This window comes from Onychostruthus taczanowskii, unplaced genomic scaffold, assembly GCF_017590055.1.
Source record: "Onychostruthus taczanowskii isolate IOZ18803 unplaced genomic scaffold, ASM1759005v1 scaffold3, whole genome shotgun sequence".
NCBI classification, from domain to species: domain Eukaryota; kingdom Metazoa; phylum Chordata; class Aves; order Passeriformes; family Passeridae; genus Onychostruthus; species Onychostruthus taczanowskii.
The window spans coordinates 6979084-6996152 of NW_024500349.1; the positions used below are offsets into that span (position 1 = coordinate 6979084).

Consider the following 17069-nt stretch of genomic DNA (forward strand, 5'->3'; position numbering starts at 1 on the left):
ATCATTGCCCTCTGATTCCCTTTGCAGGCCTCATAAATTCTCATCCCTAGTTGGGAAAAATAGGATCATGCTATGCATTATTTTCCCACATATTACTACACTTCTGTTAGCAGTTTCAGACAAGCTTTAAAAAGAAACTATGAGGATATGGTCTTTTGTTGTTTGACCCAAATCATGACCCAAACTGACACAGCTATTTGTGTGCTAATTATCACTGTGGGATAGATTTTACAAGTCATGTTATTTTTTAATTTATTAAGAAATGTATTGTATCATTATCAAGGACATATTGAAAGTTAAGCTTATCTATCTTTCCTAAATTAAGGTCAGAAAGATGGAATTGCTCCTAGGCCTATGAATCAGGTACAGATGAAGAAGAAAGTCTCTATTTTGTTGAGGTGTTCATAGGCAGAGTTAATTTATACTAGAAATTTTCCCTTCTTTGAGACATACGACTGATTTCTGCTGTGATAGTTGTCATTTAATATATAAGCCCTATACCTGGAGAATCCTTTAAAGGCACATTTATGTTTGGAAAGAGTCTATAACTTCATGGGACTATTATTCATATCTTTCATCAACACTTTTGGTTTCTCACTCTTACTGAAAGGGTCATAATAGAAATAAAGACTCATAAGACAGACTATAGGAAGTTACCTAAGCTAAAATAGTATCATGGGATTTTCTGTCCCTTGATGAAAAAAATTGTGTATTTGATACTTGATTTTGGTGGCATTTGGGCTGTGGCATATTTAGAAAGGTGATAATGTATCTCACAAGCAATCTTCTGAAAACAGGTTTTAGTGTATGAGTATTTCTAGTCTTTCAAAAAAAGTCTTGCTGATTATGATGCATTTATGAAATTAGTCAAATTGCAGAGTTGGCTTAAATGTGTGCAATCAGGAAATAACACACACATTTCAGAAATGCAATTCTGAAATTCTGATGTGCTGAAACACTCCACAAAACTTTGTTTGAACTTTTGGAAAAGGGTGTGAAAAACCCAAAACTAGCTGAATGAATGGATTTATGGATTTGCCTTTTTTTTTTTTTTCCAAAGAAGGTTTTTTTCTCCTTTGCTTATGCAGACCAGAGTTCCTTGCAAAATCAGAACTGTCTTACTTGTCAGGTTCAGCTGTTGCATTTTGGGCCTATTTGGTTAGAAGTTTTCCCTTTTTCTTTGAGGGCAGGCTCAGCAAAGCAGAGAACCCGTGTCTCCACCACATTTAGGTGTCTTCTTCCCTTTCAGCAAATCTTTGTTGTATAGCCCAGCATTTCTGATCTGTTAGAGCCAAGTTTTACAACTCTGTTCCTACAAGTCAAACAAGTTGCTACATCTGTGCCTGCCAATATTGTGATTTTATTATAAATCAGACATTACAGCATTTGGCTTCTTTTCAATTGATTTGAATTACATGTTCTCCTTCAGTGTTAATTAAAGCAAGACCTCCAAGATCTAAAAGATAAGACTATAATACTTCAGCACATTTCTTCTAAAATGTCTTTTATGTGACTTTTTTTTTTAGCTACACAGAGCTTTCAACCAGAAACATCAAAGAATTCTAACTTGTAAAGGGTTGGAATTTTAGATCTCTGAATGCTTTTTCTTATGGGATGCCTCCTTTTAGAACTTAAGGATAGTCTATTTATCCATTATCTGAAAATTTATATAAGTTTTATTTACGTAAAAGTAAAACGTTCTGTTCAGCTTATTTCAAAAATCTTTGTAATTTTCTCAGCATTAGAGATCCGCTGAGATAAACACAGAGAATATTCTGGAGCAGAGCTGGTCCAGCAAAGCTCATCACCCCTCTCTATCCCCTGTATTTTAAGGAAAAGGTTCAATGAAGGAGGAATCACACAGTATGTTTCTTTATTTATTCCTTGAAATCACATCCAGATTTTATCTCACATTGTATCTCAGTATTCTCACACTGCCAGTCCAGGACATTTAACTAGTCTATTGATAACAGTGTTTTACAGATTTTACAGTGAAAAAATCTCCAAAGATTAGTTTTAAACTGAATAGTTATCACTTCCTGCATTTAATTCTTGCTACTATTCAATTTAGAAGGATATCATGCATTCTGAATAGAGTTCTAAAGAGTAATAGATTCTAAAGCTTCCTTATGTCAGTATAGCTTATACCTGTAAAAAAAAAAAAAAAAGTTTACCAGTGTAATGGCAGAAACAGTCTTTTTTAGAACATTTTTATGTTTCAAAGAGAAAAATCATGTAATTAAATATTTAAAAGGGGGTAAAAATTGTGCAGTAATGACATGGAAAATCTCTGTAATGGGGAATGGGCAAGCCAAATTTTGCAGATGCCCTGATGCAATTATACCGTAAAACAAAATATGGAGAAAATTGTGTAGAATTTCCAAGCCAGTGGAAATACCCCAACACACTTCTTTCCTTCTCACCATCATTATATTATTATAATTTTAAAAAACAGTTTATATTACAAACACCTTAAAGGTTAGAAACTTCATCATTTCTATTCAGGATGTGGGAGAATGAGGTGTAATCGATTTTCTTTACAAATGAGTCTCAACTTAAGATCAATGGGATTTAAAATCCTCCCCTAAATTTCACATGTTCTATTTGCTAATTTAGGTGATTGTCTCAACTTGTCAAGTGTGTAGGATAGCCATGAAAAGAGTAGGCTGGAGTGGGACTGCAAAATGGGGGTGAAATGCTTTTCTTGGCTCTGAGTGTGGGTTTTGAACCACCAAGACCAGGCAGGAAAGGTAGTTATAGGTAATAATCGATAAAGTCAAATTAATAATTAATAAAGTTTCATGACCGAGATACAGTCTCCGATAGCCACAATGAAAAGGGATAGCCCCGAGCCCGGGATCAGTGAACACTGATCCGATCTCTGTCGCACCACATCCCCTCTGTTCACCAAGGCTGTCCGGTCCGGGCAGTTTTTATACAGTTTGTTCAGCCGGGGGCAGAGTCTCTCCTTTTCTTTTCATAGTTTCACATATTCATGTTGTCTTCTTTCTCTGCCTTGGGCTGGACAAAGCAGTTCCTGGCAAGCGATGAATGCTGATGTTGGGTTATGGGAACCTGGCATTGGGGTGCAAGTTCCTGGATACTTATTGAGTATTCATCGCTTGGGTGTTTCGCTGGACTCTTCCTGAGTAAGAGCCCATCTTCTCTGGAGCCACACCTTTTGGGTTGTAAATTAGACCTCTCTCTGTGGTTTCTCAATGGAGTGAGGCAATCTCCCGATCCGGCGTGTGGGCTTACAATCCTTTAAGAATATTTCTTACAAACATCAGGACTTACATCTCGTACATTTCTCGTAATATTCCACATAAGCACAAACTATTCTAAACTATATATTACAGGTGCTACAGGGGAAGGGAAAGGAGTCATGCAGATGTAGCTGAGGTGCTGTGGCCTGGGAGCACTGTTTGTAGGAGTGTGATGCTCCCAGGGCTTGCAGAAGGTGCCATGGTGTCCTGGTGCCCCAGCCTTGCGGGCAGCAGGGAACAAACACTGCCTCCCTGGACCCAGCCCCAGGAACCTGGGCATGGGCAGGGAGCCCTGCCTGCCCATGGCTCTGAGCAGTTTGCCATGTCCCACAGCTTCCTGATCCCCATTACAGCATGGTGAAGGCTGCAAGCTGAAGCAGGGAGGGCTGCTTTAAATAAATTGTGATAAGGAATGTGGAGGAATAAGTTAGCTCACCCGCTGAGCTGTCCCTCTGCATCGGGCTGCTGACTGTCTGATAAAATAGGGAGCACAGTAGCAATTTGATGAAGTCAATGTTCTAAGGCTTTTAAGAAATGCAAGGAAACAGGCTTCAAAAAGCCACCTATTAAAAGGAAGTAAGTCTGATTTCTTGAGGTCTGAGGAAAGATATGGCCTGAGATTGCTTGTTTTACATATCAATTAAATTCTGATTTGTCTAGCTGACCAAGCACCTTCATCACACATAATTTCAGTTTAGTTGAAACTGATCAAATAACTTAGGAAATAAGTTTAGTAGATTCGGGAGAGTTTGATAGAAAAATGGAACCACACAGAGCCTAAAGTATATTAAATACTGTTTCTGTGTTGTAAGAATTTCTGGTCTGCCAAGAACAATGTCTGACACATTTTTCTATACCCATGGCTCCTACACCCGTACCTGCTGTGATGCAGGGAAACCTCACTTTTTTAAACCTTTGATAGCTAATTTTCTATTTGTTCATCTCTTCTGCACTTTGACAACATGTGTGTTGCTTATTAAGGATCTTGGAAGTGGTACCATCTTTTGTTCAGAAGATTCTGTTTAAAAAAAGCAATGGAAATATTTCTGCACATAACTATTTACTGGTCTATACTTTCAGCATTTTCCTTTACCATTCCTTTTGAGAGGTCTGGTTTTTATCTGTTTTTTGGACAAAATCACCTTCTTCCTGGCCCATCAAAAGCACAGAGCACCCCTCTACATCTCCTTTTAGACACAAAGACAATATGAAAAGCATATTTGATTATTTTTAGTGCAAAATATGCAAACTTACTTCACTCTCTCTTAATGGTGGTAACAAAAATAAATTAACAGAAAAATACTTGGATTGGGCAAAATGAAAACTTCTGAAGAATTAATGGTTTTGTCTGCTGATAAAAGTAATGTGTTAAACACACCACCCAACTGCTCACCCCTTGCAGAAGATGTAGTGAGTGTCTGCAGACTTCCCACATCGTTCATGTTTATCACGTATACAGCAGGACAGCTTTATTTATGAACTGGAACAGCTGTTTATGAGAATTTCACATCTTTCATAATGTTTATTTGCCTTTCACCATGGCTTCCAAGCTCTTTTGACATAAAATCCGTAGGAAAACCTGAGTCTGTACAAGAGTTTCTCTGTCTCTTCTACATTTGTTTTCTTAGGTGATTAAAATATTTTTTTAGACTTATTCTATTTTGAAAAGTGTCAGCTATGGGTAAACATGTATTAAAGTTAGAAATGTTACAGGAAAAGCTTTTCCCAGACAGAAAACAAGCAAAAAAATAAGCAGTTGGGATGTTTAAATGAGTCTACAAAAATTAGTCCAAATTTCCTGAATTTTGTGAAAGTATAATAGTTCTTTTAAACACTTACATTGCCATAAAATCTTTATCAGGGATACAAATGGCTATTTTATGGAGTGTTCAAAACCTTTATAAAAATTATTTTCAATTTCAATTATGATTTATTTTCATTTATAGTTTATTTTCGATTATGATTAGCAAACCAGTGTTCTGTTCACTTACTACATTGCTTTGTTTTGCCTTTCTTTTCTTGTCAAACAGGTGTGTTTTATGAAGTTGTTCAGAGCTTCCCTCGAGTGGAGGAAAATGTGGAGGTGGATTCATTTGTAAGCAGCCACAGGTGGAGAAGGCACTCAGAGTCCCTCAAATCAGTGGACACCAACAGAGCCAGCATGGGGCAGGATTCCTTGGAGCCAGGGGGTTTCACTGACCTGCTGCTTGAAGAGGGACATGACAACACTACACAGATTGAGGTAGATATTCATTTCATCTAATTCATTTTATTGTCTTTGGCTGGGGATAAGTGAAAAATTAGGACATTTCCTTCAGGGTATTCAAGCACTTATGGGGAGGAGAACCTCTGCCCTTTGTATCTGTGAACCTATCAGGACATAGAAGTTGGAGATTTCTCTTGTCCTGGGGCTGGAGCCTGTCCTTTATGACTTTTGAAGATGATAGTCGCTTGAGGATGTTTGCTTTTTTGCTGGAAAACAGTTAAGGGAAGTCCCATGTTTTAGCAGTTCTTGCTGGAAAACTGGAAAAGGACGTAGTATTAAAACAGAATAAAATTATTTTTTTAATTATTTTTTGAAGTTGATGTAAACATCTCAATTTGCAAGACTTTGACTGATCTTTCTGGAGAGTGATATCCAGGCACAAATTGGAAAAGACCCTAAAAAAATGAGAAATTGGAAGAAAATTCAGGTTGGTGATTGAAAAAAATTGCATACTATTTGATTTTTGGTCTTACAAAGAATAAGATGGATCGAGTCCATCTTTGTGAAGCCTAGGGACATTCTCCCTCTGTTTTATAGTGTCATTCAACCTCTAATTTCTTGTTTAGCTGCCAGATAGCTCTCTGTCCTGTTTTCTTTGGTTCTTTCGTTGTTGTGATGGTGGTGGTTTTTTAAGTATTGAATTTGGGAGTTTCCTGTTAATAAAATCTACATCCTGTTTTTCAATAAAATACAGCTTGGAATAAACTACACTTAACATCTTCAGTTCTTATAATCTGCTTCCAAAACACCAGTGTTGGGGTTTTTTCAGTTCCAAGCTCACTCTCAGAGAAAAAAAATGCAGATTTCAGATTTTGGGTTGTTACTTACACAATAAAAAAACACAATGCAATATAAAACCCATCTGTAGAGACAATGGAATCTCTACTGCATAAGCAAAAACATAGTGCTTTCAGAGAGGTGTTTTGTGCTTGTTTTTTAAGGTTCCCATTTTGCACAGCATTGATTACATTTCCTCTTGTACTAACATGAAAGTCACTGGTTGGTAAATTGTAGTTTTGAATGTCATGTTGATGTTTTGCCTTCCTTTTTTGCCTTGTGTAATCCCCATCGGCCCATATTTGTAGCAATTATTTTGGGCTACAACACAGATCAGTCTTGCTTCTAGTTATTTTAGCAGGTAAAGTGCAAGCTGTGTCAAGTACAGGGAAGTTTTAGTAGCTGATCTTTCCATGGCTTACCCTGTAGATCCCTGTGCAGTGTTTCCATTCAGTTGGGTTCCAAGTTCTTATGAAGCAAAATGGTTGGATGTCCTCGTCTAACACTTATTTTTTCCCCAAGACCTGGGGAAAAAAATGAACGCTTGCAAATGGATCTACATAGAATGGTATTTTTCCAGGAACATCTTTCCTGACAGATTAATGTCTTTACAGTGTCTTAACCTGAAAAGTTTATTGAATTCAGGTTTTGTGTTCTGTTGCAAACCTCTTTTTTCTAAGGTGTGTTCAGCACAATAAGATAACGGAGTTGTGGTTTTACACATTATCGGATTCCATTGAAAATCCCCACTACAGCACACGGGCATCTCACAAAAAACCCCTTGATGCCTGGCCTTATAGAGGAGGTAGAGTACACAACAGAAATCCACAGAGGAAGAATCCATATGTTGCAGTCTTCTGCAGCTTGGCAGCTGGAGAGCCTATTGATTATTTTAAATCCTTGCTCTGTGCACATTGCAGTGTTTGCTAAAGAAAATCCAGAGAATAAGTATTAGCTGCCACTTACATTTAGTGATGCTACAGGATGATGACATCCCTCCTTTACAGATACTGTTTTCTCTAATGTGTTTTGTAGGCTTACCATGCAAATGCAGACTTCTTTAATATGAAGACTGACAAGGAGGAGCAAGTTTTCACTTGATAGTATTTGCTGTCCTTTATAATGATGAGTTTATTTTCTCTCCAGCTTTATAAACCCAAACACTTTCTCTCTCACCTCTATCCATTCCTTTTCTTTTTTTGGCAGAAAAACCAAAACAAAACAAAAACCCAAAAACAACAACAAAACCAAAACAAAATAAATAAAACAAACAAACAAAACCCACAAAAAAAAAAAAAAAAAAAAAAAAAAAAAAAAAAAAAAAAAAAAAAAAAACCCAAAAAAAAAAAAAAAAAAAAAAAAAAAAAAAAAAAACAGCCAAGGAAGAAAGGCAGTAGGCAGAAATTTCTGGACACTGTTTAAAATTAAATATTACTTGAGTTATCAGTCCATATAGTCATAAGGTAAAAAGTGATAAAATCAAACCTGTGTGGAGCACATCTTAGTTCCTTAGTTGCTGTTTATTTTAAGATAATGACACTTTTGACTAATTTTTTTCCCATTGGAGTTACTGGAATTGTTCTGTAGCTTCACTGGATCCCCCATCAGCCCTGATCTGGAGGTTATTTTAACATCTGCTTGAGTGGGAGCATGAAGTGCAGATCTTCTGAAGCTCTTCATGCAAGTGCACTGTAGACTGGTTCCTCACACCTTTCCAGTAGTCAGGGTGGACCTCCTCCTATGCATGGGAAAGATGAAAATGGTGAGGTTCTCTTTAGGGTGCAACCTCTCTGGTCCAAAAACTGGAGCACTGGAGCCACCAGGGAGCCCAGGTGTCTCTCTTCACATCTCTGTTTTGTCTCCTGCATTTGTTTGGCACTGTGATTCAGGAAAGGACTCATACAAAATTATATACACATTCATGTGCCTTTTTTAAGGTAAGCTGTTCTCTTGAACTGGTCTTGAACTAAATTGCAGAGACTAGAAGAAGCAGTGGTTATGACCATTTGATGTGCTGGGCTTTCAGAAAAGAGCAGGGCCTGGGGAAGAAGAAGATAAGAACTCCAAGTCCCATTGTGTTGCTGGAGAAGAGGAATGTTGTGGTGGCACAAACCCACAAGGATGGATGTTGCCAAAACAAAAGGACATAAACAAGTTTTTGCTGCATGCCAGATAGGAACCCTGATAGCGAACTATAAATTATAGGGTAAAATTAATATATAACACTCTTAAAATGGTACTACTATCTTGAAAGTACTCCTCCTATTTTAGAAGGATTATTATGGCATGCCAATTAGAGACTATAATGTTGCAAATCCAAAAGACCTCCCAAGATTGAGGTTAGTCCCATTTGCTTTATTTGCAATTGGTATTCTAGAGCTCAAAGGCCGAGGAGGGTCATATTATATGAGACTTACTACGTTTTCATTCCCATTATATCAAATAGCTAAAGAGAGAGAAAGCTCTGAAGAGGGATAAAATAGTGGCATAAGAATGAGATCTTATACAGATGAGTGCAAATGTTATAGTCTGAGAGAAATCCCCAAATCAGGTAGCCTTGGACAGGTAAAGCAAGATGCTGTCAGCCAACTAAACCAGCTCTAAGGGGCTGCCCCAAAATACAGGGTTCTGGTGATGCGCTGCAACAAGCTGTCTTCTTGGCTTCATGGCAAATGAGAATTTCAGAAGGTCTCCATTGAAGATAGGAGCATCTGAGGCTAAGCCATATTTCTTCCCAAGGGTCACAAAGCCAAACATTAAAGCCTGCCTGGAATAACTTTGGGACTATCGGAATTCTTCTTTCTAGAAAGTTTGTTTCTCAGATTTCTGGGACTTCACAATATCATGATTTCAAGCCTAGCTTTCCTTTTTTTCCCTCACATCTTTCTTAAGATTCTTCTCTCCTGTTTTGAGGGTCAAGGTTGTTTTGGGTGTTTGCTTGTTGTTTAATATCCTGCTTTTTTTTATTGGGCTCAGGACATTTAGAAGTGTCTTTTACTTATGCTAAATAAAGCTTAGGAAATGCAACGTGTCAGGTGGAATTTGTTGCTGCAAACACTGTAAGCCCTTGTAAAAGCAGCGAGTGTGAAAATACATCTCCCTGAATATGCGTAGTTTGGCATGTCTGCTTTCAAGCAAGGAGAGAAATAAGATAAATATACTATGTTTCTGCATATATTCTTGTAAAATAAAACTATGCTCCATAATCACTCACTTTTATTAAGTAGATTTGTATTAATACTGTTAAAATAAACTCAACTTCATGGTGGTGATGGGACCAGTTCTATCAATTCTCAAAGGCCTGTGGCCATACAGATAATGAAGGTGGATACCAAAGGTTCTTGCTGCCTGTTTGTTTTTTGCATTACTGAGGAAGAAGCTGATCTCTGAAATGAATCTCCTCTGGATGCTGGTTCCCCAATATTCACCACTAAAGGATCCACAAATGCATTCCTGTTTTGTCATAGTGTTTGCTAATGCAGGTCTGGCTACTGAGAACTGGAAAAGGATTAGTAATTCAATAATATACAACTAATGCATTAATATACAATTGTGCATTGCACAAATGTTGCATGACAATTTTTCCATAGTTTAAAATGTGCATAACTTTTCAAGTGGTTTCCTATGATTTTTGGCTATGTCTAGCTCCATTCAGAACAGAATCTCCCTCTATATGTATAGCTTTCGTCTCTTTATCACAGATCTTTCTTGTGATTGCAGTCACATCAGTGCTGGGTAAAACAGTGGCAAGAAAAATACAGAGAAATTGAACTGGAGAAGTGTCTGATATATAGCTTGCACTGGCAAGAGCAGAAGGTGAAAAACTTTGCAGAATAACTTTAGATCATGTGAATTACTTTCAAATTTGTTGCCACTGTATAGAGATACTACATCAAAACAATAGTCTTTCACAAACTTCAAATACCAAAAATAAATCCAGCAATAAAATAAGAGATTAAATCATAGTCAAGCTTGGGCTGAGTGCAGTAAAGTTTTATTGCTTTGCACCAGCAAAAATGTGAGGAAAAACATAATTTTTCATATAAAGTCTTAGAACAGAATGAATGATTGCTGCTGTATGACAGAAGATTCAGTTCTGAGCAAAGACCAGCACGCTAAATCAAACCAAATTCAACTGTATCTTATTTTCTCCACCCCACCTAACATACTACTTGCAAGCAGAGAAAATTGAGGCTATTTCAGTGCAATTTTTTTCTGTGTTAAAGTAATTAATTTTTTCCTGTGGATGTCACTGATATCTCCTGCTGTGTATTGCTTTTAACTGAAATAGGGTTATTGCCAGCTGAAGTCACCCTTTGTTTTTTTGTCCTTTCTTTACTGTCTCTAGATGTTGTTTGAAATGTAAATTTTAGCAGCACCTGTAGTTTATACCTGAAAAGCATCTTGCCCCTATTGAAACAACACTTGTGGGTTTCCTACTGATAAAAAAGTCTTTTGCTGGATTTTGCATTCTGATCCAGAGTTTCTGCCCAAAAGAGTGATTCTCCCTTATCATGCCCAGTCACTCATGGAAGTGAAGATGTCTGATTCTGACTGGCAAAAACAACAGAAGGGATTGAGTTTTACAGCCCTTGGGATTTGAGAGCAATTACTCTCAGCTACTGACAGCAGTGTCAGCATGCCCATTGCTGTGTCCCCACTGCAAGTCTGAGCAAGGAAGAAAATAAATAGTTGAGATTAAATTTTCCTCAGCTGGACAAATGATAAGGCAATTCTGCGATTACTTCTCTAATGCACTGTATTAAAAGTAGAAAAACTTGTCCATGTGAAAGGGAAGCCTTAAAACTAAGGAGTATTATAGTCTCATAGTGAGCTGTCAGTTTGGCCAAGCCTACCCCTGTTTTGTTCCTGCTTTTATTTTTTTTTTCTTTTCTTCCCATCCCAATGCTTTAATGCCAGTTGCATTTGGAGGACTTACAAAGAGCAGTGTTAATAACATTGCATTCTGAAACCCTAGTCCCTCCAAGTTACTAACAACCATATTTTGTATCTAAGAAAATAAATCCTTATTATCACAGTCTAATGAGTACTTCTGTTCTTTTTCCTCATCCTAAGCTATGACAGTGTCCCCCTTTACTTCTAAAACCTGTTTTCTGACTTGCAATTTTTAGAGCCTTTAATTGCCTGTGTAAAGTTGCCTGCTTACTTACCTTTTAAATTTATAATTCAAATATTTATCTTAAATAGTATTTGTATCTTCCTTCCCCTGTCAGTGATCCTCAGCAGTGCAAGTTTATTCTATGGGCAACATTTATTGTACAACTATGTAGTTTAATAATATCAGGGATGCTATTGATCCCTCCACCACTAGGACAGAATTCTTTTCGTAGTGTCTAGTCACATTTTGATGCAGATTATGAAATACCAAAGTAATACATATTCAGTACAAAGGTTTAACCAGATTTTAAGTTTCAGTTTAAGCATTTTAACATATAAGTGAGGAGGAATGAAGCTTTGCAAAACAAGAATTAGCTCTTTCTTTAGAGAACAAAAGAACAATACTTCTGTTATGAAATTTGTATTTACAAAAGTCGGGGGGGGAAAAACGAATTAAAAACCTGAAAAAAACAATCAGTTTTATTTTTGATACCTACTTTCTGATGTGGCTTCATTTTAGGAACAGATTCTAGACTATATTATCAAGCTCAAATAATATTTAGCTCTTAACTGAAATAAGGGAAACATTAGATTTTGGTTAAAGTTAATTTAAAGTTCTAAGTCAAGAAATGCACTTTAATTGATTTAATTACATGGCTGAAGCTTTTCAGGTCTACTTGCAAAATCTTTATCATAACAAAACTTATATTCACTCTTATTTCATTTTTAGGCATGTATAATTATTTCTTGTTCACAGTTAATAATTACTATATCATGTGATTTTTGGTGTATGTGTGATTTCTGGTGTATGACTCATTCAAGAGAAGGAGGAAAAATCTGGGCTTTTCCAGTAGGCCTGCAATATTTTTCACAATTTTTGATCAAACTTCAGTTGCCTAGTGTGCAGACCTGGAACTTCCAGGGCTAAAACAACTGTGACTAAAATACATGGTTTTACAGTTGAAGGTGGCATTGGATCAGATTTTCAGCCATTTCAGGCCCTACCTTGTGTTGCCTTGGGCCACATCAATTGTACCTCTAACACAGATGTCTTGCAGCCTTTAAGCCAGCGTAACTTAAATCCAGAAGTCTCCTTTGGAATATGTGCTGTTCACGTCCCTGTTGTTTCCATAATGTCCTAGAGGATTAAACAAATGTCCCATATGATTCTTTTCTACTCCACATCATGAAACTGCAAAAGCTCTGAAGCTCATTGGCACTGAAAGTTGTGGATGTCAAAATTTACAGAATGAGGCAAATTCTTGGAATACAAATTTGTCACGGGTTATTAAACACAAAGGGAGTTTCTGAAGGGCAGATTACTGGACCCTAGGGAAAATGCGGAATTGCCATTGTTTGCTCTGGGTCCCCTCTGCTTACTGGGCATCACACAGACAGAATCATAGAATATCCTGTGTTGGAGGGGACCCACAAGGATCATCAAGTCCAATTTTCTTTCCCAGTCAGTTCCCAGTCATATGAAGATGTTTGACTTAAGGGAGTCCAGCTGTTCCTGTGCTTCTTTTGGTATCCATTTACTAGATTAAGTTAAATATCATGTTATTGTTTTCCTATTTGGCAGCTTGAAAGTTACAGTGTAGATTAAGGATGTATTGGAGGAAGGATCTTGGGATATGCTGAAACAGTGCCGCTGCATTGAAACCATTGTGGATATAACTTTTGTTTTCCATTTAGCAGAATGTTTGGTTATCATATTTTTGTTGAAGGAGAGCTAAAATTTTGTGTTAAATTATATAGCTGATATAGTAATTGAAAGCTAAGTTGTATAGAATTTTCTTGCTGTATTTTTCTTTTGTAGAGGTTGTTATTGTCATTTTGAAATGTTTTTATTTACAGTTTTCAAGAGTTTATTTTAGAAACTTAGCTTGTTACTTTGAAGACAGAGAATGTAATTTATTTACACAAAAATAAAATATACATTTTTCAAACTGAGTCAAGGGAAAAAAAAATGTTTCTTTTTTACGTGATCTTAGGGAAATTTTTGAACTTTCTCTTCATGTGACATCCTAAGACAAATGAAAATGTCTGGAAATTACTGCTAAATTTAGTATTTAACTGATATTTTTTAATCATTATAAAGAAGAGCCAGAAAGTGAATTAGTCTGGAAAGCAGCACAGATCATACACAAAATTTCCTAATTCTCTGCTATTGCTAAATTACACCAAAAAATGTCACCTGCAATTAGAAACAGAATCAGGAATAATCATTAATTTACTCACTATTTCCTACAGTTTTTTACCAGTGGTGTCACACTTTCTAGCCAGCCAGCAGACTGAAATATTACTGTCTTGTTTTTTTCCAGGCTTTCTGTTTCAAAATGGCAAACTAGGAAAACACCTCATATATCTTTTGCTTTTGAATATACTGATTGCTTACTTATATCAAGGTCATCTTAACATTTTACTGGGTCTTACTGCAATGTCCAGCTGCACTTAATGCATTACCAACTCTGTAAAAAGTGTTGTAGTAATAAGCCTAAGTTTCCAATATTCTCAATCTAAACTCAAGAAGTGATGGTTCTGCTAATAACTCAGGTATAGCTGAAAGAGGAAGAAGCTGGAGGAAAGATTAATTCTCCATTTCCTTTAAGCTTCGGAGGAGAGGACAGGGAAAGAAAGGAATTAGAAACTAGCTTCCCCATCCTTAAACAAGAGAACTCCACTGTAATCCTGAGTTCATTTCCCCATGCTTAGCTACATTGGCACAAAAGACATTTAATTTAACACATTGATGAGAATAGCAAGGAAGGAGACAGGAAATTCAGAATTCAATGGCATCTGCCTTTAAATTTTCTTATTGATAATATTTTACTTTTCCATATCCTTCATCTCCAACTTCCTAAAGCATACTCCAGAACAGTGGAACTCATGACTGAAAAGAGCTATGAGCAGAATCCACAGACCTTGTACTTTCTGAATTAATTATTTCAGTCATACATGCCTCAGCACTTGCTTGCAGGGTTTGCTGAAAATAGATTCAACTTGTGAAGCTGAATATTAGTGTGGCTGTGAAGGCTGGGAAGGTCTCTCCTTTCCCAGACACTTCCTTTCTGACCCTCTTCACCATGTTCACCTGGAGTGTCCTCAAGAGAGGAGACTTGTATCAATTTGGTCATGCAAAAGGCAGAAGATTATGGTCATTTCTATCCATGCAAAGTGAACAGCCTCGGCTAATTTAACAGCACTCAGCAAATTGTGCATAGTTGGTTGGAGCAGGGAGTGAGGGTGAATACATTACCAAGCTGTTTGTGCAGAGGAATTTGGGTAGGTTAGTAAAAAGTTGTCAGGCTAAGCCACACAATTCCAGTTTGGATAGTACCAGTCCTTAGGGATAGATTTTCAAAGCTGCAGGAATTCTGCTGACATTGATGGATTACTCAGTGTCTCTCCAAATCTTTCATGCTTCTTTAATATAGGAAAGTCAATTATCTGTTATCCCAAAACAGTAACAACATGGCATGTAAACAGATGGGTCCATTGTTTCAGATTTGGTCAGACACTTCCTGTGACTCTGTAAATTTAGTATTTATGCCAAAGTCAATGATCTATCCTCATTGTGATTTTATGAGTTATACAGATTTTGCAAAGAGAATAATAAATGGGGCTAATGCTCAAAATCTTTACCAAGAGGGGAATCAGAGTCAAGAAAGTTACTTTTGTAAAATGTGCATTTATTCTTCCAAAAATGCCAGTTAAATGTTTTCAACTGCTGAAGAAAATGCTGATGAAACACTTCTAGGAGCTGTACTATTTCATACACAGAACAGAAATAACTAATGGAAATACCAGGGATTTATTTGTTTTTTTTCTTTCTTCTATAACACTGGCATGCATTCATGTGCAGCATGTCTAAGTGTTCACAGACCATTAGTAAGGAAACAGTATACTTATTTCTGGAAAACAAAATTGGCAATAGGAGATCTTGGAGAGTGTGCAGCAAATTACAGTGTGAATTACAAGGAGGAAAAATCCAAAAAGAATAGCAGACATGGCACAACAGTTAAAAGTTAGAGAGATGTGATGTGGCTAGTGGAGGTTTGCTTCATGCATTTGTAGTAAGCTGAATAATTCTTCACAATTTCCTACTACCATTTTTAAATAAAGCATCATTTTCTGAGCATTCTTTCTGTAACCTTAGCAACAAAAGTAGGAAGAGGGAGAAATTGCAGATGGAAATCCTATCTGTCTGATCTCATCTAGGCAGAGCAGTAAATGTCTTCAGGGATGAAGTGCCAAGATCTCTCAGAGGTATTCTGCTCCAGCACAGATAACACAGCAAGCTGTTTCTCGGGTTCTTTCTGCTCCAGGCAAAATATGGATGCCTCTCTTCTGGTGTATGAAAAGTGTCTTGCAGTGCTAGAACAGACATGATCTGGCTCCAAAGTGCTACTGCTTAGATCTGGCTTACATAGGTCAACAACTTGGTGGGTGCTCATTTTGAGGGGGTATTATATTGGCTGGCACAGTGGATTATAGCAAGTGTGATGAGGATGTTTGGAACATCTTCATTCCAAAGTCATAAGCTAGTGCCCCCAACTGTCCCTATTTGTCTAGAAAACAAACCCCCCAACTCTTTGTTGAGTCAAAATTACTGGCTATGTAGTTGAAAGAAACAGCAATTCATTCCTGAGAATTTTTTTCAATAAACCTGGAAATAGAATTTTGATTTGATCATTTACTCTCTAACAATATATACAATGTTGATTTTTCTTATATCAAGCATATTATTCCATCACTTTGGAAATCAAGGTAATTTCTTAAATACACTGCACAGGTTTTGTTTCTAATGTAAACATTCAATGAAGGATAGTACACATCTGTATACTGTTCCAATAACAAACATGAATTTATACGAAATATTAGGTGTCTGTGATTGCTAAAAAGATGCTGGAGTCTGTACAGTTAGTGCATTTCTTTTTTAGTAGAAATTGGAATTTCTTCCATTTGGAAAGCTAAGTATAGATGCCTGTGGCATAGACAAGGAATGTACAAGTTTTCACCAGGGCATGTAGTGGTAGAAGGGGAAATGGCTTCAAGAAGAGAGGTTTAGATGAGATATTTGCAAAAAAGTCTTTGCCATGAGGATGGTAGGGCAGGTTGTCCAGAGCAATTTGGATGACTCATACCAGGAAGATTTCAAGGCCAGGTTGGATGGGCTCTGAGCAACCTGGTTTAGTGGGAAGTGTCCCTGCCCATGGCTGGGGAATTGGAACAAGGTCTCTTCTAATACAAACTATTCTGTGGTCAAAGTTGGTGGAAAATTAAGGTGAAAGGTGCCTAGCTACAGGCATATAGCTATTATATGATATATATTATATAATTATATTATATCATTTTAGGCTGTGGTTATACTGAATGGTCCACTGCTGCTCCTGTAGGATAAAGGTCAGTTGCAGGTCCTGAATCATGTCTTCGGTTTTCAGATGGCCTTGGGTTCCTCCAGTGCTTAGTAATTAGATCTCATCCATGGTCAGTGCAGGCAGTGCAGTTAAAGTGTGTGTTTGGATTGTTCTAAAGTGGAGCTGAAGGAGCTGGTAAATCACTGACAGCATTTAATAGATCTGTGGTTCTGATAACGAATGCTTACAAACCCAGTTCCTGGGTAGACTGCTGCACTGAAG

The 17069-nt window shown here is 37.1% G+C and overlaps 1 protein-coding gene across 1 annotated transcript in view; it reads left to right on the forward strand.

Moving 5' to 3' along the window:
* The window catches only part of PLXDC2 (plexin domain containing 2), a 255664-nt gene that overhangs the window by 109593 nt on the left and 129002 nt on the right, over positions 1 to 17069 (forward strand). The window contains exon 2 of the mRNA XM_041408679.1: positions 5297 to 5508. Coding sequence (XP_041264613.1) covers positions 5297 to 5508 — 212 coding nt within the window. The remainder of the gene's footprint in view (positions 1 to 5296; positions 5509 to 17069) is intronic.